The following is an 18,262-nucleotide window of genomic DNA, read 5'->3' as shown; positions in this document are numbered from 1 at the left end:
ATTGAACAATAATACTTAAAGCGATATAGCTCACATCTCTTGAGTATGAGGGCTGAACTTTACTAAAACTGTCATCTTTGAATAATTTTAAACTATTACATGTAAAAAATAAGATTAAAATGCCCTCTGACTATACAATCCTGTATAAGATCCAAAGTGCATGTCAACCTTTTCTGTGTATTTTCCTTTAAGAGCATTTGTTTAGCATTCCAATCAATGATAAAAGAAAACTAAGATATTTTTAAGCACTATGCAATTTCTTTACAGCACAGACACACATGATACCCATATTTTGGATTTAAATGCTTAATACATTTATTCGGTATTGTCTATAACTAACAATAGTTTTACTTCTACATAGTTCTCAACATTGAGATCATTTCTAGAATCAGTTATTAATAGAAATGAGACACAGGATAAATGTGAGAATGCTTCTTATTTATCTCAGATTTATTTATGTTTTAAAGCACTTGGTAATTTTAAATTATTGGTTATAAGAGGACATGGTTGTCCATACCTGATCACTCACAGCCAATGGAATACTAATCCTTCTAAAGCAGTATCTGCCAATAGGGTGATTAGAACAAAAGTAGAGGGAAAATATTTTAAAATCACCAGGTGAGTTTTTCCCAGACTGTACTCTACCTTCACAACCACAGAAAGCCAATGTTTTAGAGGTGTGTTGTAGACCTAATAACACGACCGTAATCAGGGTTTAGCTAGAACTGAATTTAGAAGCTGTCACAAGTGCTGCTAAAAAGGATCCAAAAAACAAACAAACCAACAAAACAGAGTAATGAGGCCAACACACAGGGTTTCTGAAGAAATCTATGTCTACAGAGGTTCTCAGCTAGATCTGTAGTAAGACAACAAAGGAAGGACATTATTGCCATCACAACTATGCATAAGCAGTGCACTTTCAATTGCTTACCTCCAATATTCTGAATTATTATGGTGCCTGCCACCATCACCTGTAAAAGAACAAATATATTCAGAAGATAAAGGGGGAAATAATATAAAAGGATCAGTATTTTATTAATATCCAGCAACTCTTACTAAAAAAACAGATGCAGGAGTGAAAAGAAACTAGAAAGAAATTTGCCAGTCATTTGTAATACATGAAATTAATAATCATCATATTAAAAACTATTTCTTTAATAGTTCCATAGTTACTATAAAAATTTTTTTGAAATCTTTTTTTGGCAGTGATTTTTAAATAGTTAAAATTGTTAAAAGCTAGTAATCGATGATTATCAAAGTATAAAAATTAAAAGTGAGGAAGAGTATCTCCTTCCCTTTCTTGCTGGTTTTACCACACTGCTTAAATAAGTAGAAAAAGACAGGCTGGGGTGTGCTGCGCCAATGCTACATTGCCTAAAAGGAAATGATATAAGTTTTCTGATCATATCAGCTTGGCATATACCAAGACTTTGAACATCTCAGTCCCAGGGATTAAGAAAGTTTAGAGCCCAAATATTCTCAGACCCCAAAAATACAAGCAAAATGTTCCAAACTCAGTAATGTGTATTAAGCTGAGTATAAGACATGGGAGTTGGCAAGAACTGTATTATATTGGAGAATTTTTCCCCCTTCAGTGGGGCAGGTGCTACTCAGCTCTGGCCAGTTGATAACATGTGAAAATGTGAATCCAATGTAGCCAGATCTTCTGATTTTTCAAAGAAAGCCAGAAATTAAATGTTTTCATACTTTCATGATGCTTAGTTGGTAATCAGTTAAAAATTAAAAAAAAAAAAAAAATTGAGCCACATAAAATGTGCCTGAGGACTAAATTCAGTCTGCAGTTTTGTCAGCTTATCATCTTTGATGAGATTCCTGGGAAACTCAAGGTAACAAATACACTTAGAGGAAATACTAAAACACTGTGCTTCCATTTGGGCCTTTCAATCACTCAAATCTTGATGGATTGGAACCCCCAATGTATGCTTGGAACTGACTAGCTGTCTAGCATCATTCAGTTCTACTTGAATTGGTAACAGGTCACCCTTCATGCCCATCTTTGCTAGGAATTCTATCAATGGTATAGCATTTGCCTATCCTGAAAGCAATCTAAGTCATTAGGACCTAGGAACTTTGAGGTTTGCAGAGGGGGGCTACTGATATGAAAATTTGGCAAAGTGTCTTTGAAGAAGTGGTGATTGTCACTTGACCGTTCTCCAGAAAAAACTATGCATTTCAGCCTATTTAATAATTAGTTCCAAAATATAAATTTGTGAAAAGATGATTTTGAACTTCTGTACACTATCTTCGGTGCAAATAATACCTACTGTCAATAGTAGGTATACCTGAAATTTGGTTTTCTTTTCAATTAATATATTGCAAAAACAGTAATATTAACTTATTGATGGTTAGTCTTTCATTCTTTTGCTGAATTTAAACATTTAATATCGTGAAAGCCAGAATATCTACCTACCTACCTGCCTACTTATGTTTTTAATGCCTAGCACAGTACATGGTACAAGGTATTTGACCAATAAATATTTGTCTGGTGAATAATACCAATTTATAGACATTTAAATAAATCTTCCTTAAAGAGTTCAAAACATTTCAAAAAATTTCTTTATCAGATTATCCTATATCATATCCATATAATATCTGGATAGAAGGAAATAGTTAAGTTTCAACCCAACTGTGGAAGTGGGGAGAAAATTTAAACAAGGAACCAAACAACTCCTCATTCAGAGTATGCTTTGTCAAGTGTGCCTGCCTACTATAAACTTGTCTGGTGCATGTATTAAAAAATGTTTTAATGTTTTATAGGGTTTTAGGAAAAAGAGACTCAGCAGTCCCTACTCTTTAAACTTTGCTGCTATACAAGGAATGCAGGAAATATGAATGTGAAATGACAGTAATGTCAGTGACGCTACTTAGAGTTATGTTTATAGGTTATATTAAATTAATTGGGGAATTTTCTCATTAAAAAATTTTCTTCTTCTTTGTTTAAACTAGATGGAAGAAATTTATCCCTCGTTACACCAAACATCCTAATCCTCTAGAACAGAGAAATTGCTACTAAGGAAGATTAACAAAACCCTCTACCTTCAAGTAACATACCCTGTTTTGTTCAAGTTTCAGGTTACTAAGGTCCAAGCCATGATGCTATATAGTACGATTTAAGCATTCCTTTCTGTACTTTAAAAACAAAGTTAATTGGAATGTAACTACATTGCATAGCTATATCTTTTTCCTCCAGACTAACTTTTAGAAGTTAGTCACTTCCAAATAGAGTATCCTTTTATAATAAAAATAATATCCTTTTATAATAAAAATAAAACAAAAAATGATAAGTATGTGAAATAATACAAATATTAATTAGGTCAATTTAGCCATTTCATGTTTGCATATTTCAAAATGACATGTTGTCCAGGATAAATATAAATAATTTTTGTCAGTCAAAAACATAAAATCACAAACAACAGAATTACAAACAAAATAATTCCTGTTTGGAGCCAAAATGGATATGAATTTTTGAAGTATTCAGAAATTTTTTAAAATTACACTATAGCACTAACAGCAATGTTCAACTCCTGATTACTGGTGGAAGATGACTATTTTTCTCTACCTTTTAAACTAGTGTAGTATGCCTATTGCAAATGAGTGCCCAATAAATATTACTGTTATTTCTCTTATTCTGAGTAAGAAAAGCAGTAGATCTAGAGCTCTAGGATGTGGTACTTGGTTTATGTAATAGTTGACAAATAGGGCCCTTAATTTCTCTGGTCCTTAATTTCTTCACCTATAAATGAGAGGATAGCTAGATAATCTTTTAGCACTGTTCAACTCTTAAGTGATATCTTCTGATGACTGGTTTTGTGAATTTAATTCTATGTTGTGTTTCTTCTCTTGTCTTTATGAGGGTTTACTCCTATGAGTACACAGTCAAACTTAGTAAGAAAAACTTAGGTCATGGTTACTCTTTTAAAATCATTCAAGTCATTGCGCTCCTTTATTAGAATGAAAAATGTTAAAAGATTCAAGCACTGGGCCCATGCGGTGGCTCACACTTGTAATCCCAGCACTTTGGGAGGCCGAGGCGGGTGGATCGCGAGGTCAAGAGATCGAGACCATCCTGGTCAACATGGTGAAACCCCGTCACTACTAAAAATACAAAAAATTAGCTGGGCATGGTGGCGCATGCCTGTAGTCCCAGCTATTCGGGAGGCTGAGGCAGGAGAATTGCTTGAACCCAGGAGACGGAGGTTGCGGTGAGCCAAGATCACGCCATTGCACTCCAGCCTGTGTAACAAGAGGGAAACTCTGTCTCAAAAAAAAAAAAAGATTCAAGCACTGAATTAAATGTATCGATACATTTTTAGGAAGGGCACACAGACTTCTCTTTCTCTGCCTGCTCCCATCATTCTCTTTTCTCACTTTAGTTTCCTTTTATTCCTCTATTGTCTTCCTCTTATATATACTTGTCTCTTTTAACTTGAAACCGAAGGAAAAATGACACTTTGGGTTTTGGACACAATGAGGAGAAAACAAAATTACCTTTCCAGGTAATCCAAATGCAAAGAGTCCAAGATCTTCATAAGATGTTACAGCTGTTAAGAGAAATTACAATGTTCACTTTTACACAAAATGATTTATGTATCAAGTCTTAAAGAGAAGAAAATTAATTCCACTACTACAAACTAAGTACAGGATAATTCTTATGATCCAGGCCAATCAGGACTAAACACAAAATGAGAAAATTTTCCCTAATATCCTCAAATAAAGGCAATAGTAAAAAGCATGGTTGGGCTTAATTGACTATTTTATGTAAAAGTCTTGGTAATTTTCATCAAATCTTTAATTTTCACTCCAAAATATAAACCACAATACCTATGATTTTCAAATGTTTTTGTACCTATGATTTTCAGATGTCTTTGTAGTAGTGATGGTTTTTACTTTAAAAAAAAATTAATCACCAAGGACTCTTTTGTTTCTTCAATGTATCTCATTTCTGAAAGATTCTCTCTCTCAAGCTGCACGTACTAATAATTTTCCCTTTTTACTAAGAAAAAGCTTCTAATCGATATAAGGTAACCAATGTCAACATGCATATTAATGTAATTTTGGTCACGAACTTACGACCCTCTATCTATCTGACATCTCTCTGTATCTATTTTAAGTTAATCTGTGTAGGCTGATCATAAGTAAATTTGTGATCTTAGGCATTCTGAAATATTTTAAGTTGCTAAAACACTCTCAATACTAATGTTGCAAACTCCTAGTGGTTTAATCCATCTGCCTTATTGTAGCTACTGAATGCGCAGACTAAATTTAAAGCAGAAGTAACCATTTGTGTTTGGAAAACTTGACAGCTTATGATCTGTAAGAATACAGTCCTCTTAGAATAAGTAAAGCTTAACACATTTCAAGGTTGTCTCACAACCAGCCACGCTGGATTAATTCAAATGGAATAATTACTCAAGAACATCCCTGCTTCTCACTATACAGTACTTGCATACCACATTGTCCAAACACGTTTTATTGGCGATGGTTTCTAAAAGCTGTATAAGTAAATAAAGTATAAATGTATGCTACTTTCAGAGATGTTCACTTATCCAGGTGCCTAGAATGATAATGTGTTGACAAAAAATAATAATCTTAACCCATAATTGGTAGGGCATATACTTTCTTTTTTCATCATAAAAGAGTATTAAATTACATTTTCATGTCACATATTTAATAAATGTGGTCACAGAAAAGATGAAAATTAAATGGCTCATAAAAGAACCAAACTGTGTCTTTAGATCATCTAGCTTTGTGTTTTAACTAGTGGTGTCACTATTCGTATAATCCTATAGTTTGAGAAGTGCTTACACTAAAGAGGATAGCAGATATTGAGGCTTGGTACAGTAACACACATCTTTTATTGTGTTAAAGAGATGGCTCATCATTTCTCAAAGCTAGTTTTAATAAATCTTCTCAAGATATACATAAGTTTTCTTAAAATTGTCACTGTATAAACAAAAAACCTTCTTGGTACTTTCATAATCAAAGACTTCCATGTATGTAACAATAAGCATTTTTAAAGCCAAATATAATCTTTACATATTATTACTACAAAGTTAGAAAGAAAGCAGTGGAATGCTGAAAAAAAAAGGAGATTTACTAATTAAAAACAAAAATTTTAACTTTATTATCACAGTTGATCAAAGAATTTGCAAACTTCATGAATGATACATCTCTTTTATAAAATGTATTTACATCCTGCTAAACAATGCACAAGGGCAATTGAGCTTTGAATTTGAGATACACAATTTAATTTATGAGAAGAAAACTTTATGCTTTAATAATAAAGACTTCAATAATAATTTTATAGGGGTGGATTTTAGACACATTTTGGAACATTAAAAAGTTACAAAACTAAGAACTTAAATTTTTTCCTCCTGGCCGGGCGCGGTGGCTCAAGCCTGTAATCCCAGCACTTTGGGAGGCCGAGGCGGGTGGATCACGAGGTCAAGAGATCGAGACCATCCTGGTCAACATGGTGAAACCCCGTCTCTACTAAAAATACAAAAAATTAGCTGGGCATGGCGGCACGTGCCTGTAATCGCAGCTACTCAGGAGGCTGAGGCAGGAGAATTGCCTGAACCCAGGAGGCGGAGGTTGCGGTGAGCCGAGATCGCACCATTGCACTCCAGCCTGGGTAACAAGAGCGAAACTCCGTCTCAAAAAAAAAAATTTTTTCCTCCTATGTGAAATGCCAACATTCCTTTTTTTTCAAATCACATATTCTAAAGTAAATGCTATCATAAAAATTAATAATTGTTTTGATCATCAAATTTTTACTGGCTTGTTTTAATATTCTTCAACTTAATTGATAATGTTATACATGGGTACCATTCCTTATATTTAACACTCTACTGCCTTGGTGTATATATTAAACCTAAAAATTATGTACATATTATCTTGTAATTTGTCATTGAGAATGCAATTTTGTTCCATATTATATGAACCAAGTCTCCAGAGCATCTCTGATATGTCACTCTGAGGCATGAGATTAAATATCAGCATTCATTTTTAGCTTCCCTTTTATATTACAGTTAAATATATACATTTTTTTTTTTTTGAGACAGGGTCTTGCTGTATCACCCAAGCTGGAGTGCACTGGCACAATCATAGCTCACTGCAGCCTTGAACTCCTGGGCTCAAGCAATCCTCCTGCCTCCGCCCCCAGAGTTGCTGGGACTACAGGCACATGCCAGGGTAACTTTTTATTTTTCCTGTTTGGATAGATAGGGTTTCATTATATTGCCCAGGCTGATCTCAAACTCCTAGACTCAAGCCATCCTCCTACCTTGGCCTCACAAAGTGCTGGGATTATTGGTGTGAGCCACTGCATCTGGCCCATTCTTTCTTTAGAAAATTTTCCTTCCAAGAATTTAGAGCAACGAAGCTTTACAGTGTTACATATGGGGATATATCAAACACCTGCTTTTCAAATGACCTATTTTGCATCAATTTCTCAGTCAGTGAGCAAGTTATTAATGTAATTCCCTAAATCAAAAAGTTTAACTGGAGTTTGTTTTAAACAATAAAATGAAGTATAGATAGTATATTTAGTAAACCTAACAAGCAAATATCTTTGCTGTGAGCAAAAACCATAATACTGAAAGATTTCAAACAGAATTTGTTTTTCCGTTATATAAACTTTTAAAAATTAAACATTTATTTTTAATTAAAAAAATTAAAACAGCCCTACTGTTTGAGAAAATGTAATTAAACTAACAGCTCAGTGAAGACAGTTTGAACAGCAACTACTTGCTCTCTGGGTCTATTTTTTTTTTTTTAGTTTTATGAAAATATGTCTCAATACAGTAAATTTCGAAATTGAAAAGAAACCATTAGGCTCTTAAATGGAGACTGAGTACAATGCTCAAATCCTAATTCTAGCTTTCCGGTCAGCATACCTAGCTAGTCATTCAGTTCTGTCACTGTCATCAGACTTTTTTTATGTTGCAAAAATTAGAAGCACTTTTCCATGCCTGGGACAGCATGAATATGAATAATGGCTTCTTGCTTAACATTGAGGCTTTACTAAATAAAATGTGAACATAGCCAAATGTTTGATCTTCACATACTCACTTTTTAAGTTTTCTGGAGCATCTCAGCATATAAACCAAATCAACACTAGGGAAATACTTTTAAAGCGCTGCTCTGTCATTTGGGCAATTTCTTTCTTTACATTTTTTGAGATGGGGTCTTGCTCTGTTGCCCAGGCTGGAGTGCAGTGGTGCAATCTTGGCTCACTACAACCTCTGCCTCCCGGGTTCAAGCAGCTCTCTGCCTCAGTCTCCAGAGTAGCTGGAATTACAGGTGCCCGCCACCATGCCCAGCTAGTTATTTTTGTATTTTTAGTGGAGACAGGGTTTCACCATCTTGGCCAGGCTGGTCTTGAACTCCTAACCTTGTGATCCACCTGCCTGGGATTACAGGTGTGGACCCGGCCTATTTGGGTAATTTCTTAAAATGCTGAAAACAGGCTAAACTAGCACTGACTGTTGAAATGCTATTTGAACAATGAACCTTTAAAATATTTAAAACGTTTGACCCCTAAGAACTTGTCTTAAGAAGTAAAACTAATAATCAAGAGTAATCATTATATGCAAAGATACTCACAGGGCATTGTTTTAATTGGAAAAACAAAACTAATCTAAATGCTCAACAATGGGAAAATGGTTACATAAATTTTGGTAGGTATTTTTGATAGAATAATATGTAGCCATTAAAAACTATAATAATATTAAAATGCCAATATTATTTTAAGTGAAAAAGATATATAAAAAGACTGAATTGATTTACATACAAATGGTCACAAACTTTTTTCTTTTTCTTCCTTCTTTTATGGCAGGGAAGGGTTTCCATTATTCTATAATGGATATAATAAAAGTGGTAGAACTTTATTTTTAAAAACCATGTTTTTGTATAGTTCCATTTTCTCTACCAAATACCTTGTAGGTTTGATTTAAACTGTAATTTTAATTTTCTCTGGTCTTTAGTAATTGAAGTATTTATTGGTCTACTAATAGGAGATATTTTTTCAGCTCCTTCCTACCATCAATGTTTTATGAAAGATGTTTTGAGAGATACAAAAATAAGATGTGATGACCAGTCACATTAATAGCATATTCCTACAGAACAAGAATAACATTAATTATGACAATCACAAAATTAATTCAGTCTTTTGCAGGAATCCATACAAACAGTATTGGCATGACCCATCTTGAGTAAACGACTGAAAGCAACCATTAGCAGTTTATTTTAGGAAATTAGTTTTTGATATTAAAGAAATTGATGCCACGTTTTGTGGGGCAGAAAGGCTATAAATCTTAATCAAGTAAATTTAGGGAAAATTTCTTCTTTAATGTACCATCAAGGCACACTTTAATGCTTTAATGTTTTGGCAAGAGAAAGAGTTTGGCCTCCACAGGAATCATTTAGAAAGCTGCTTCCCATGAAATAGTGGAATATTTCCAGCTAGTTATTCCAGTGTCCTGCCTCCTCTATATGTTTCCTCAATGAAATAGGACAATTAATAAACTCTAGTCATAGTACAAGCCCAAGTTTCAGCAGCAGCAATATTATCTTTGGATCTGGGTTGAGGGACATTAGTTATTTAAATAGAGTTCAATTCTCAGAAAGCTAGCTACTTGGAATGTGTCCTTATTATTTTAAAATTCTTGTCTTTCTTGTGTTTTCTATAATTTTCCTCTGATCTTTTTTTTATTATTATTTGTCCTTGAAAGTCATTCATGTTTTTGAATACTCACTGTGCAATTTCGTTGACACTTGTGATCTTTTTAAATATTTGTTTAGATGTCAGTGTGCCAACTGAAAGTGGCATGATTTTAAAACACTCAACACAGAAAACAGAATGCTAGAATACTAAGAACATTCTTTCACATGGCACAGAGGATGTGACATTGCACATACAGAGATGATTCTGGGAATCCCAGTATAATACTACTTAGCTATTCAGTGAACAATATTTACAGTTATATCCTACAAATGGTAATAATTTTCAACTTTTGGCCTCAACCTATGGATAAAAACAAACTAATATAATTACAAAACAGAAAGTAAATATTTTTAATCTGACAAGTAAGGGTACAGCAGACAGAATATAGGAAACAGGAATAAGGTAAGTGAAAGAAAGAACAGAAGCACTAATATAATAAAAGCAGAAGATCAAAAGACAGTGACTAAAGTTGATGAAAAAAATTAAATGTTTAAATGTATTATTTAGAGTTAAAAAATAATGAATATTAGAAGGGAGAAGAGGAGGGATTAGTGTAGCTGAGATTTTGCTACCCTTTTGCAGTGAAGAGTCAATAGATAATCTCTTAAGTCAATAAAAAACCCAAAAGATACTATTTAGACTTAGAGAGGCAATCACCAAAAGAATTAAAAACAGAAACTCTTTAAATGCTGCTAACTCTGGGAAATGGGATAAAACTACGGAAGAATGGGTGGGGAACTGCTCTAAGTTCACACACACACACACACACACACACACACACACACACACAATCATATATTACTTTTGATAAAAAGGGAAGGTTAATGTCAAAATGTTTCACCCTGCAGAGATTCACACCCATCCTTCACTGCAACTCAGTAACAAAAAACTCCGCTTCTGCTTAAGGCAACACTTAATCTAATGTCAAGGCAAACACTACAAAGAAATCACTATGTGAGGAGAGCACACACACAATGTAGCCACTGTTTCTCAACCTTGCCACTACTTACCGGCCCAGATCATTATTTGCTGTTGGAGGCTGTCCTGTGTATTGTAGAATGTTTAGGAGCATCCCTGAGCCTTTACCCATTAGCTGCCAATAGCACCTTGCCTCACGCTGCCCTCCCCAATCCCCAACTGTGACAATCAGAAATGCCTCCAGACATTGTCAAATGCCCCATCAGAAAAACAAAACAAAACAAAAACCAAGTCCAGTTTAGAACCACTCATTAATGAGAAGGATGAGACAAGTACACTAACCTACTTTAGATGGACCCATGTAATTAGCCCTCTTAGTTTAACTGTGGGTTTACTCGACTATGATTCCTGCCCAAAAGAAGAAAAACAGATCAAAACATAGTTTTGACAGTTCACTACCATTCGAAACCATAAGAAAACGTCCACAGTGAGCTATGAAATGGGAAACATATATCTATTGCCTTTAATCAGTTTTAGTTCTTCTGTGATTGTTACAGTGAGAATATCTCACAGTGCTGAATGGAATTCATTACGTCCCTGAGGCAACTCATGTCCTTCATAGGATGCCTAAACCAATGCTGGGGGGTGGGGGTGGGGAGGAGGCTGTCAGCTCTTTATTGAGAAATGGTATATGTCAGTGTCCAGTATGTCATGTAGACATTGGACATTATATTAAACTATGTAAGGAATTTTTAAAGATAAGTTTGACTACACATAATTTTTGCCTTGCATGTTAATTTTGGAACTTATGTAATCTCTCTGTAGTTTTAATACATCCATCTATTCATCATCCATGCATCCAGCTTTTATTAAATATTCTTTCTGTGTCAAGCACATGGTAGATGCTACAAACAATGGTTAATGATTTGAATATACATTAAAATTTCCGGAAATACAATTACCATGTAAAAGCAGAAGACTATTTGTTCTGTTTGGAACTTTGCCAAAAATTGTTTCCTACATGGAAAGTCCATCACCAACATTTACTTTTTGTGTTTTATTATTTATTTTGCTGTAACATTACATTATGTAAGTACTACATTAGTTTCCTAGGGCTGCTGTAACAAATTATCACAGACTTCATGGCTTAAAACAACAGAAATTTATTATCTCTCAGTTCTGGAGTCCAGAAGTTCAATCAATTTCACAATGTCAGAATCAAGGTGTCCACAGGGCTACACTTCTGTAGGCTCTAGAAAGAATCCATTCATTGCCTCTTGCAGTCTCTGGTAGCTGCTGGCATGCCTTGGTTTGTGGTCATGTCATTATAATCTCTGCCTCAGAGGTCATATTGCCTGTATCTCCTCTCTCTATAATTACCCCTCTATAATACATATGACTAAAGTTAGAGTCCAACAGGATAATCTCTCCATCTCAACATCTTAACTCAGTCACATCTGCAAAGTTCTTTTTGGCCATATAAGGTAACAATTACAGGTTTCAGGGACTAGGATGTGGCTAGGGGAAGCATTACTTAGTTCACTGCAGCAGGGTATAATATTTACGGGAATTGCATTTCATATAGTAAAGCGTGCATTTAGAAAATGTTTGTTATAAAAAGAAGGTATTGAGAATCAGTGCTCTAGAGGGTTTTAAAACCTTTTTGCCTTAAAAAAGAAACAAACTGAGAAGCACACCTAGGCCATTTCACTCCTTCTTTATTCCATTATTGTTACTAGAAATTACAATCTTCATAAAATAATTGTAAACTTTAGGAAAAGGAAGACAGAAGATTACGTTCTCTTTGCCAGAGAAAGATTATGTTCTAGGCTCTAGGAAGGACCAAAATTCTCTGTGGAAGCAACCAACAGTAGATTCCAGTATTTACTTTGACTCTTTTTAAACAACCTCAGTGGCTTCTCACTGCTTCAGGAAAAACTAAAAATCCCTTAGGATCTGAGACCTGTCTAACTCTCCAGTTTAATTTTCTCCTTTGTACCTTATGTACTACTTGTAAGGTCTTTTAGGCTGACTGATGGCGCCATGGACGCCATGTTAACCTCTGTGACCTGTGGGGACACTACAGATGAGTTCCTGGAAAATGTGAAGTCACTGGAAGACCACGAAAAGGGGAAGAAATGATCAACTCCTGCGCTGCCTAATTAAGACATTCTCTATTGTTCCTTATTCCTGCCCCAATTGATAAGGCAATTGGACTTTGTAACTGACTTCAGTCAACCTTGTGACTCCAGGCCCTACAACCCCCTCCCAGCTTGCAAAAACTGCACTAAACTGTAACTTCTGTAACTTTCCACAACTACTCCAAACCTATAAAACCAACTCCTATCCCACCACCCTCTACTGACTCTTTGGACTCAGCCTGCCTGCACTGGGGTGAATAAACTGTCATGTTGCTCACATAAAGCCTGTTTGGGGGGTCTCTTCATTCAGAGTGTGCTTGATTGCTGAAACCTGAGACAGGGGAACTCCTATGGGAGACCAAACCTCCTATCCCTGTTCTCCTCGTGCTCCCTCTGTGAAGAGACCTACCTATGGCCTAGGTTCATCAGACCAGCCTATGCATCCACTTACCATCCTCAGATCAAGTAAGTGTTTGCCTCAACTCTTCTCTTTAGCCCTTCTTGCCACCTGTCAGTCTCCTTCTATCAGTTTCATTTTCCTTTCCCTTTCAGTGGAGACAAGAAAGACAGGACTTTCCGTGAGGTTCATGACTGGAAAAAATCCTACATAGGTCACACAACCAGGAAGATAGTCTTCCCTCGGTGACTGATCACTGCGGAGACATCTGCTCTGGTCACTCATTCGCACTCATAGGTGACAGATCAACGAGGGGACACCCCCTTTAACCAATTCATCCCAGGTTCAGACCAAGGTTTGGTCTGGGACGCCTGCTAAACTGCTTGGTAGTGCATTGACTTTCTTTGTCTCTGCTGCTCTTCTTAAACTATGGGCAATCTCCCACCCTCTATTCCTCCCTCCTCTCCCTTAGCCTGCCTTCTGAAAAATCTCAAACCCCTCTAGCTACCACCTGACCTGAAACCAAAGCCTCTTATTTTCTCCTGCAATACCGCTTGACCAAAATATAAATTGGACAATGGCTCTAAATGGCCAGAAAACAGTACCTTTGATTTTTCTATCCTGCAGGATCTAGACAACTTATGTAATAAAATGGGCAAATGGTCTGAAATTCCCTATGCCTAGGCATTTTTTTACACTCCAATCCCTCCCTAATCCCTGCTCTTTTTCTCCCTTCTGTCTGCCCCTCCTGCCTCCACCATTAACTCAGAATCCTCCTTGTCCCTCAGCTGTCTTCTAAACCCGCAAAGGTCTTGATTTACCAATTGCTGAAAATAGAAGTCTTTGCCTATTCCTAAATGAAGAATGTTGTTTTTAAGCAAGCCAGTCCGGCCTCGTATATGATGCCATCAATAAATTAAAAGACAAAGCCAGTTTGGTGGGGGTCTCTTCATTCAGAGCACATGTTTTAACACTCCTAATAACAGTAAACTATTTTTGGTACCTTGAATACAATATGCAGCATATATGCCTTTGTATCCTTGCACATGCTGGAATATTCTCTCTTGCCTTGACTCAAATTCCTTTACAGCTTAGTTCTCCAGGAACATTTACTGACCCTCACCCTCCAACAAAGACCAAGTTGAAACGGGAGAGTCCCCTGACCCCCCTCACAGGGCAGGACATGCGACAGGGGTGTGGTCTGTCTGTTCAGCTGCTGCACTCTCAAGCCCCTTACAGGAGGGGGAGCTCACAGACGGGCAGGTGCAGGAACCGGGGTGAGCGCTTTTGGGCTCCAGGCCCATAGCAGCATCTAGGAGTAGTTGCCTGCAACTCCTGGAGCCCCAGTAGGCATGCAACAGTGCTCTTTTAGCTCTGCCATCTGCAGACTGCTTAAGTATTAACCAGCTCAGTGCTCTCTTCATACCCGGTTTCTTGTCCGGTGTCCAGGAAGAATCAGGTCACACACGGACTTGAAGAATGGTGAATGCGAGAATTTTATTAAGTGATGGAGGTGGCTCTCAGTGAGATGGATGGGGAGCTGGAAAGCGGATGGAGTGGGAAGATGATCTTCCCCTGGAGTATGGCTGTCCCATGTCTGATATCCTCTCCAACTGTCCTCAGCCGAACTCCCCTTGACGTTCAAACACTCCGTCTCTTCTCTTCTCTACTCTGCTGTGCCGCTCTTCTGCTCCTCTGTTCGTCTGCTAATGGATCCTGGAATTTGGGGTTTATATGGGTACAGGGTAGGGGGGCATGGCAGGCAAAAGGCAACAACTGGGCATGAAAACAGAAATGCCTGTTCCCATTTAGGGCCATGGGTTTCCAGGCGTGGGGGTGGGGACTTTGCTGGGGAACCACCCTCATCTACCTAGTATTTTCCTGCCTCCTGTCCATATCAAAGTCACTTCTCTTCTGAGATATCACTATACCTTACACATGTTTAAATTGTTAAATTTATCACACTACATTATAAATTATTTGCTTATGTATTTGTTTCCCCTATTAGACTATGAGCTTTTTCAGGGAGGTAACTGGTTCTTATTTATCTCTTTATTACTAATAGACAAAAGAGTATTGAATGAATGAATTTCTATCATGTGCTTCAGTTCTAAGCCCTGTCCACCCACATATCCTTAAAAGTCCAAAACTGAACTCATTTTTATTTTGAACAACCTCCTCCTAATGTGTTCCTGCTTCATTGATGACACTGTCATTAATCCAGTTGCCCAAGCCAGAAATCTGGAAGATAACTAGACATCCCCTTCTCCTTAATTGTCCATGTTTACTCAGATATCAGCTCCTCTCGACTGTAACTCTGCCGCACCCCACCATTTGCTAATCTTTTTCTTTCTTTTATTCACCTTATTACTACCTTAGTTCAATCCCTATTTTATTCTTAGACTTTTTTTTGACACTCAGGCCTGACTGATAATCTACTCAAGCACTGTTAAAACAAATTAACAGTTAGACCAACAAATGAGAAAGACAATCCCCTTCAGGCAAAGGAATAAGAAAAAGGTTTCCATCCTGAACACAAGGCCGAGGGCAAGCATGACCTGGAGCCAGGACTGTGCCTTCCTGAAAAGAACAACTCCAGCTAGGTGGTGGCTCACACCTATGATCCCAGTACTTTGGGAGGCTGAGGCGGACCGATACCTGGAGCTCATGAGTTTCAGACTAGCCTGACCAACATGGTGAAATGCCATCTCTACAAAAATAGATGTACAAAAATTAGCACACCCATAGTCCCTGCTACTCGGAAGGCTGAGGCAGGAAGCTACTCAGGAGGCTGAGGTGGGAGGACTGCTTGAGCCTGGAAGGCAGAGGTTGCAGTAGGCCAAGACTGCACCACTGCACTCTAGCCTGGGCAGCAGAGTGAGATCCCATCTCAAACCCAACCCCTACCCCCAAACCTCACAACTCCAACTGGTAGATGGTGCTTAGATATGCTGCTCAGTTATGTCCTGAGAATTCTCTTCACTTCTCTCCTGTGCCAGATTCTTTGCTTTTCTGTTAGTCTCTAACTTTGGGTATACTCTATTGTTCCCTAAGTAAGGGTGAATAAAATTTTCTGACACCTTGCATATATGAAAATGTCATTGTTCAAACTTCACACTTAAGCCATAGTTTGGCTAGTTATAGAATTCTATATTAAAATCATTTCCCCCAAGAATTTTGAAGGTATTGTTTTATAGTCATCTAGTTTATAGTATTGCTCCAGGAAGATTTTCACTACTATGGTTCTTGATTCTTTGTATGAAAATTTTTGGTGTTGTCTTTCTCTTCTCCCTGTAAGCTTATAGAATATTATCTATATAACTGGATTTCTGATTATTCAAAATAAGTCTTGGTAGGAATTATCTTAGAAGTATTATACTGAACACTAAAAAAAAAACTTTTAATTTTGAAACCAATTTCCTTCAGTTACACCAATTTTTTTTGTGTTATTTTGTTAATAATTTTCTACCATCCCTTTTACTCTTGCTAGAGAATTTCTATTATTTGCATGTTGGACTTTCTGGACTGATTTTCTAATTTTCTTATCTTTCCTCTCTCATTTTCAAGCTTTTTCTATTTTTCCACCCCCAGGAAACTTCTGTAACTCTCTCAACCTGATATTGAACTAATTTTGAATTCTAGGGCTTTGTGAAAACACAATTTTCTGAATATATCCTTTTTATAATTTCTTGTCTTTGTTTCAAGAATAAAATCTCTTTTTTTAGTTCTCTAAAGTTATTAAATATAGCTTTAAAGTTTTCATCCGGTCTTGTATTGCCTGTTTCCTCTTTTCCTCTGAGTTTCTTTCTTTCCTTATTTATATTTTCTTTATAGTTTTAGGAGTAGTTTTAGATTCACAGCAAAGTTGAACAGAAAGTACAGACAGTTCCCATATACCTCCTGCCCCCACCACATGCACAGCTTCCCCTACAATCAACATCCTGCACCAGAGTGGTACACTTGTTACAATCAATGAACCTACATTAACATGTCATTATCACACAAAGTCCATACTTTACATTATAGGGTTCACTTTTGGTGTGGTACATTCTATGGGTTTTGACAAATATATAATCACTGTGTCTACTATTACAGTATCATACAGATTCATTTCACTGCCCTAAAAATCCTCTATACTCTGCCTATTCACCCTCCGTCTGCTAATCTCTGGCAACCACTGATCTTTTTTATTTTCTGCATAGTTTTGCCTTTTCCAGAATGTCACACACTTGGAATCATACAGTATGCAGCCTTTCAGATTGATTTTTCTTTGTTTTATTATATATATTTAAGGTGTACAACATGATGTTTTGATATATATATATATAGAAATGATTACTAAAGTCAAGGAAATTAACATATTTACCCTTTCCTTTCACATAGTTATCTTTTCTTTCCTCCCTCCCTTCCTTCCCGCTCGCCCCCCTCCCTCCCTCCCTTTCTTCCTTGTGGTAAAAGTATCCGAAATCTACTCTCTTGGCAAATTTTCAGTAAACAATATTAAATATAATCATCATGTTGTACATTATCTCTGTGGACTTATTCATCCTACATAATGGCAACTTTATAGCCTGATGAATATCTTCCCATCCTCCCCCCCAATAACCACTGTTCTACTCAGTTTCTACGTATTTGATTTTTTTAGATTTCACATGAATGTGAGATCATGCAGTATTTTTCCTTTTGCGTCTAGCTCATTTCATTTAGCATAATGTTCTCCAGGTCTATTCATGTTGCTGAAAATGGCAGGATCTCCTTCTTTAAGGCTCAACAATATTTCATGGTACACACGTATCACAATTTTTTTTATCCACTCACTTACTGACACTTAGGTAGTTTCTCTATCTTGGCTGTCGTGAATAATGCTGCAATGAACATGGGAGCAGAGATATCTTTACAAGGCACCAATTTCATTTCCTTTGGATAAAAACCCAGAAAAGGAATTACTGGATCATATGTTTTCTTTAACTTTATAATATGCACTTAAGATTCCTCCATGTCTTTTCACGGTTTGATGCCTCAGTTTTTTTCCTTTCTTTTTTTTTTTTTTTTTTTTTT

The 18,262-nt window shown here is 36.6% G+C and overlaps 1 protein-coding gene across 3 annotated transcripts in view; it reads right to left on the bottom strand.

Annotated features, from left to right (window-relative positions):
- SLC38A6 (solute carrier family 38 member 6) overlaps positions 1-18,262 on the bottom strand; it is a 63,609-nt gene that overhangs the window by 33,722 nt on the left and 11,625 nt on the right. For all 3 annotated transcript variants that reach the window (XM_037740428.1, XM_017533937.2, XM_037740429.1), the window contains 2 exons: positions 4,510-4,562; positions 932-971 (listed from right to left, as the gene is read on the bottom strand). In XM_037740428.1, the coding sequence (XP_037596356.1) occupies positions 932-971; positions 4,510-4,562 (93 nt within the window). The remainder of the gene's footprint in view (positions 1-931; positions 972-4,509; positions 4,563-18,262) is intronic.

This window comes from Cebus imitator, unplaced genomic scaffold, assembly GCF_001604975.1.
Source record: "Cebus imitator isolate Cc_AM_T3 unplaced genomic scaffold, Cebus_imitator-1.0 Scaffold83, whole genome shotgun sequence".
NCBI classification, from domain to species: Eukaryota; Metazoa; Chordata; class Mammalia; order Primates; family Cebidae; genus Cebus; species Cebus imitator.
Note: the sequence above shows the minus strand (reverse complement) of the source record. Positions and strands in the feature narration are given on the sequence as shown.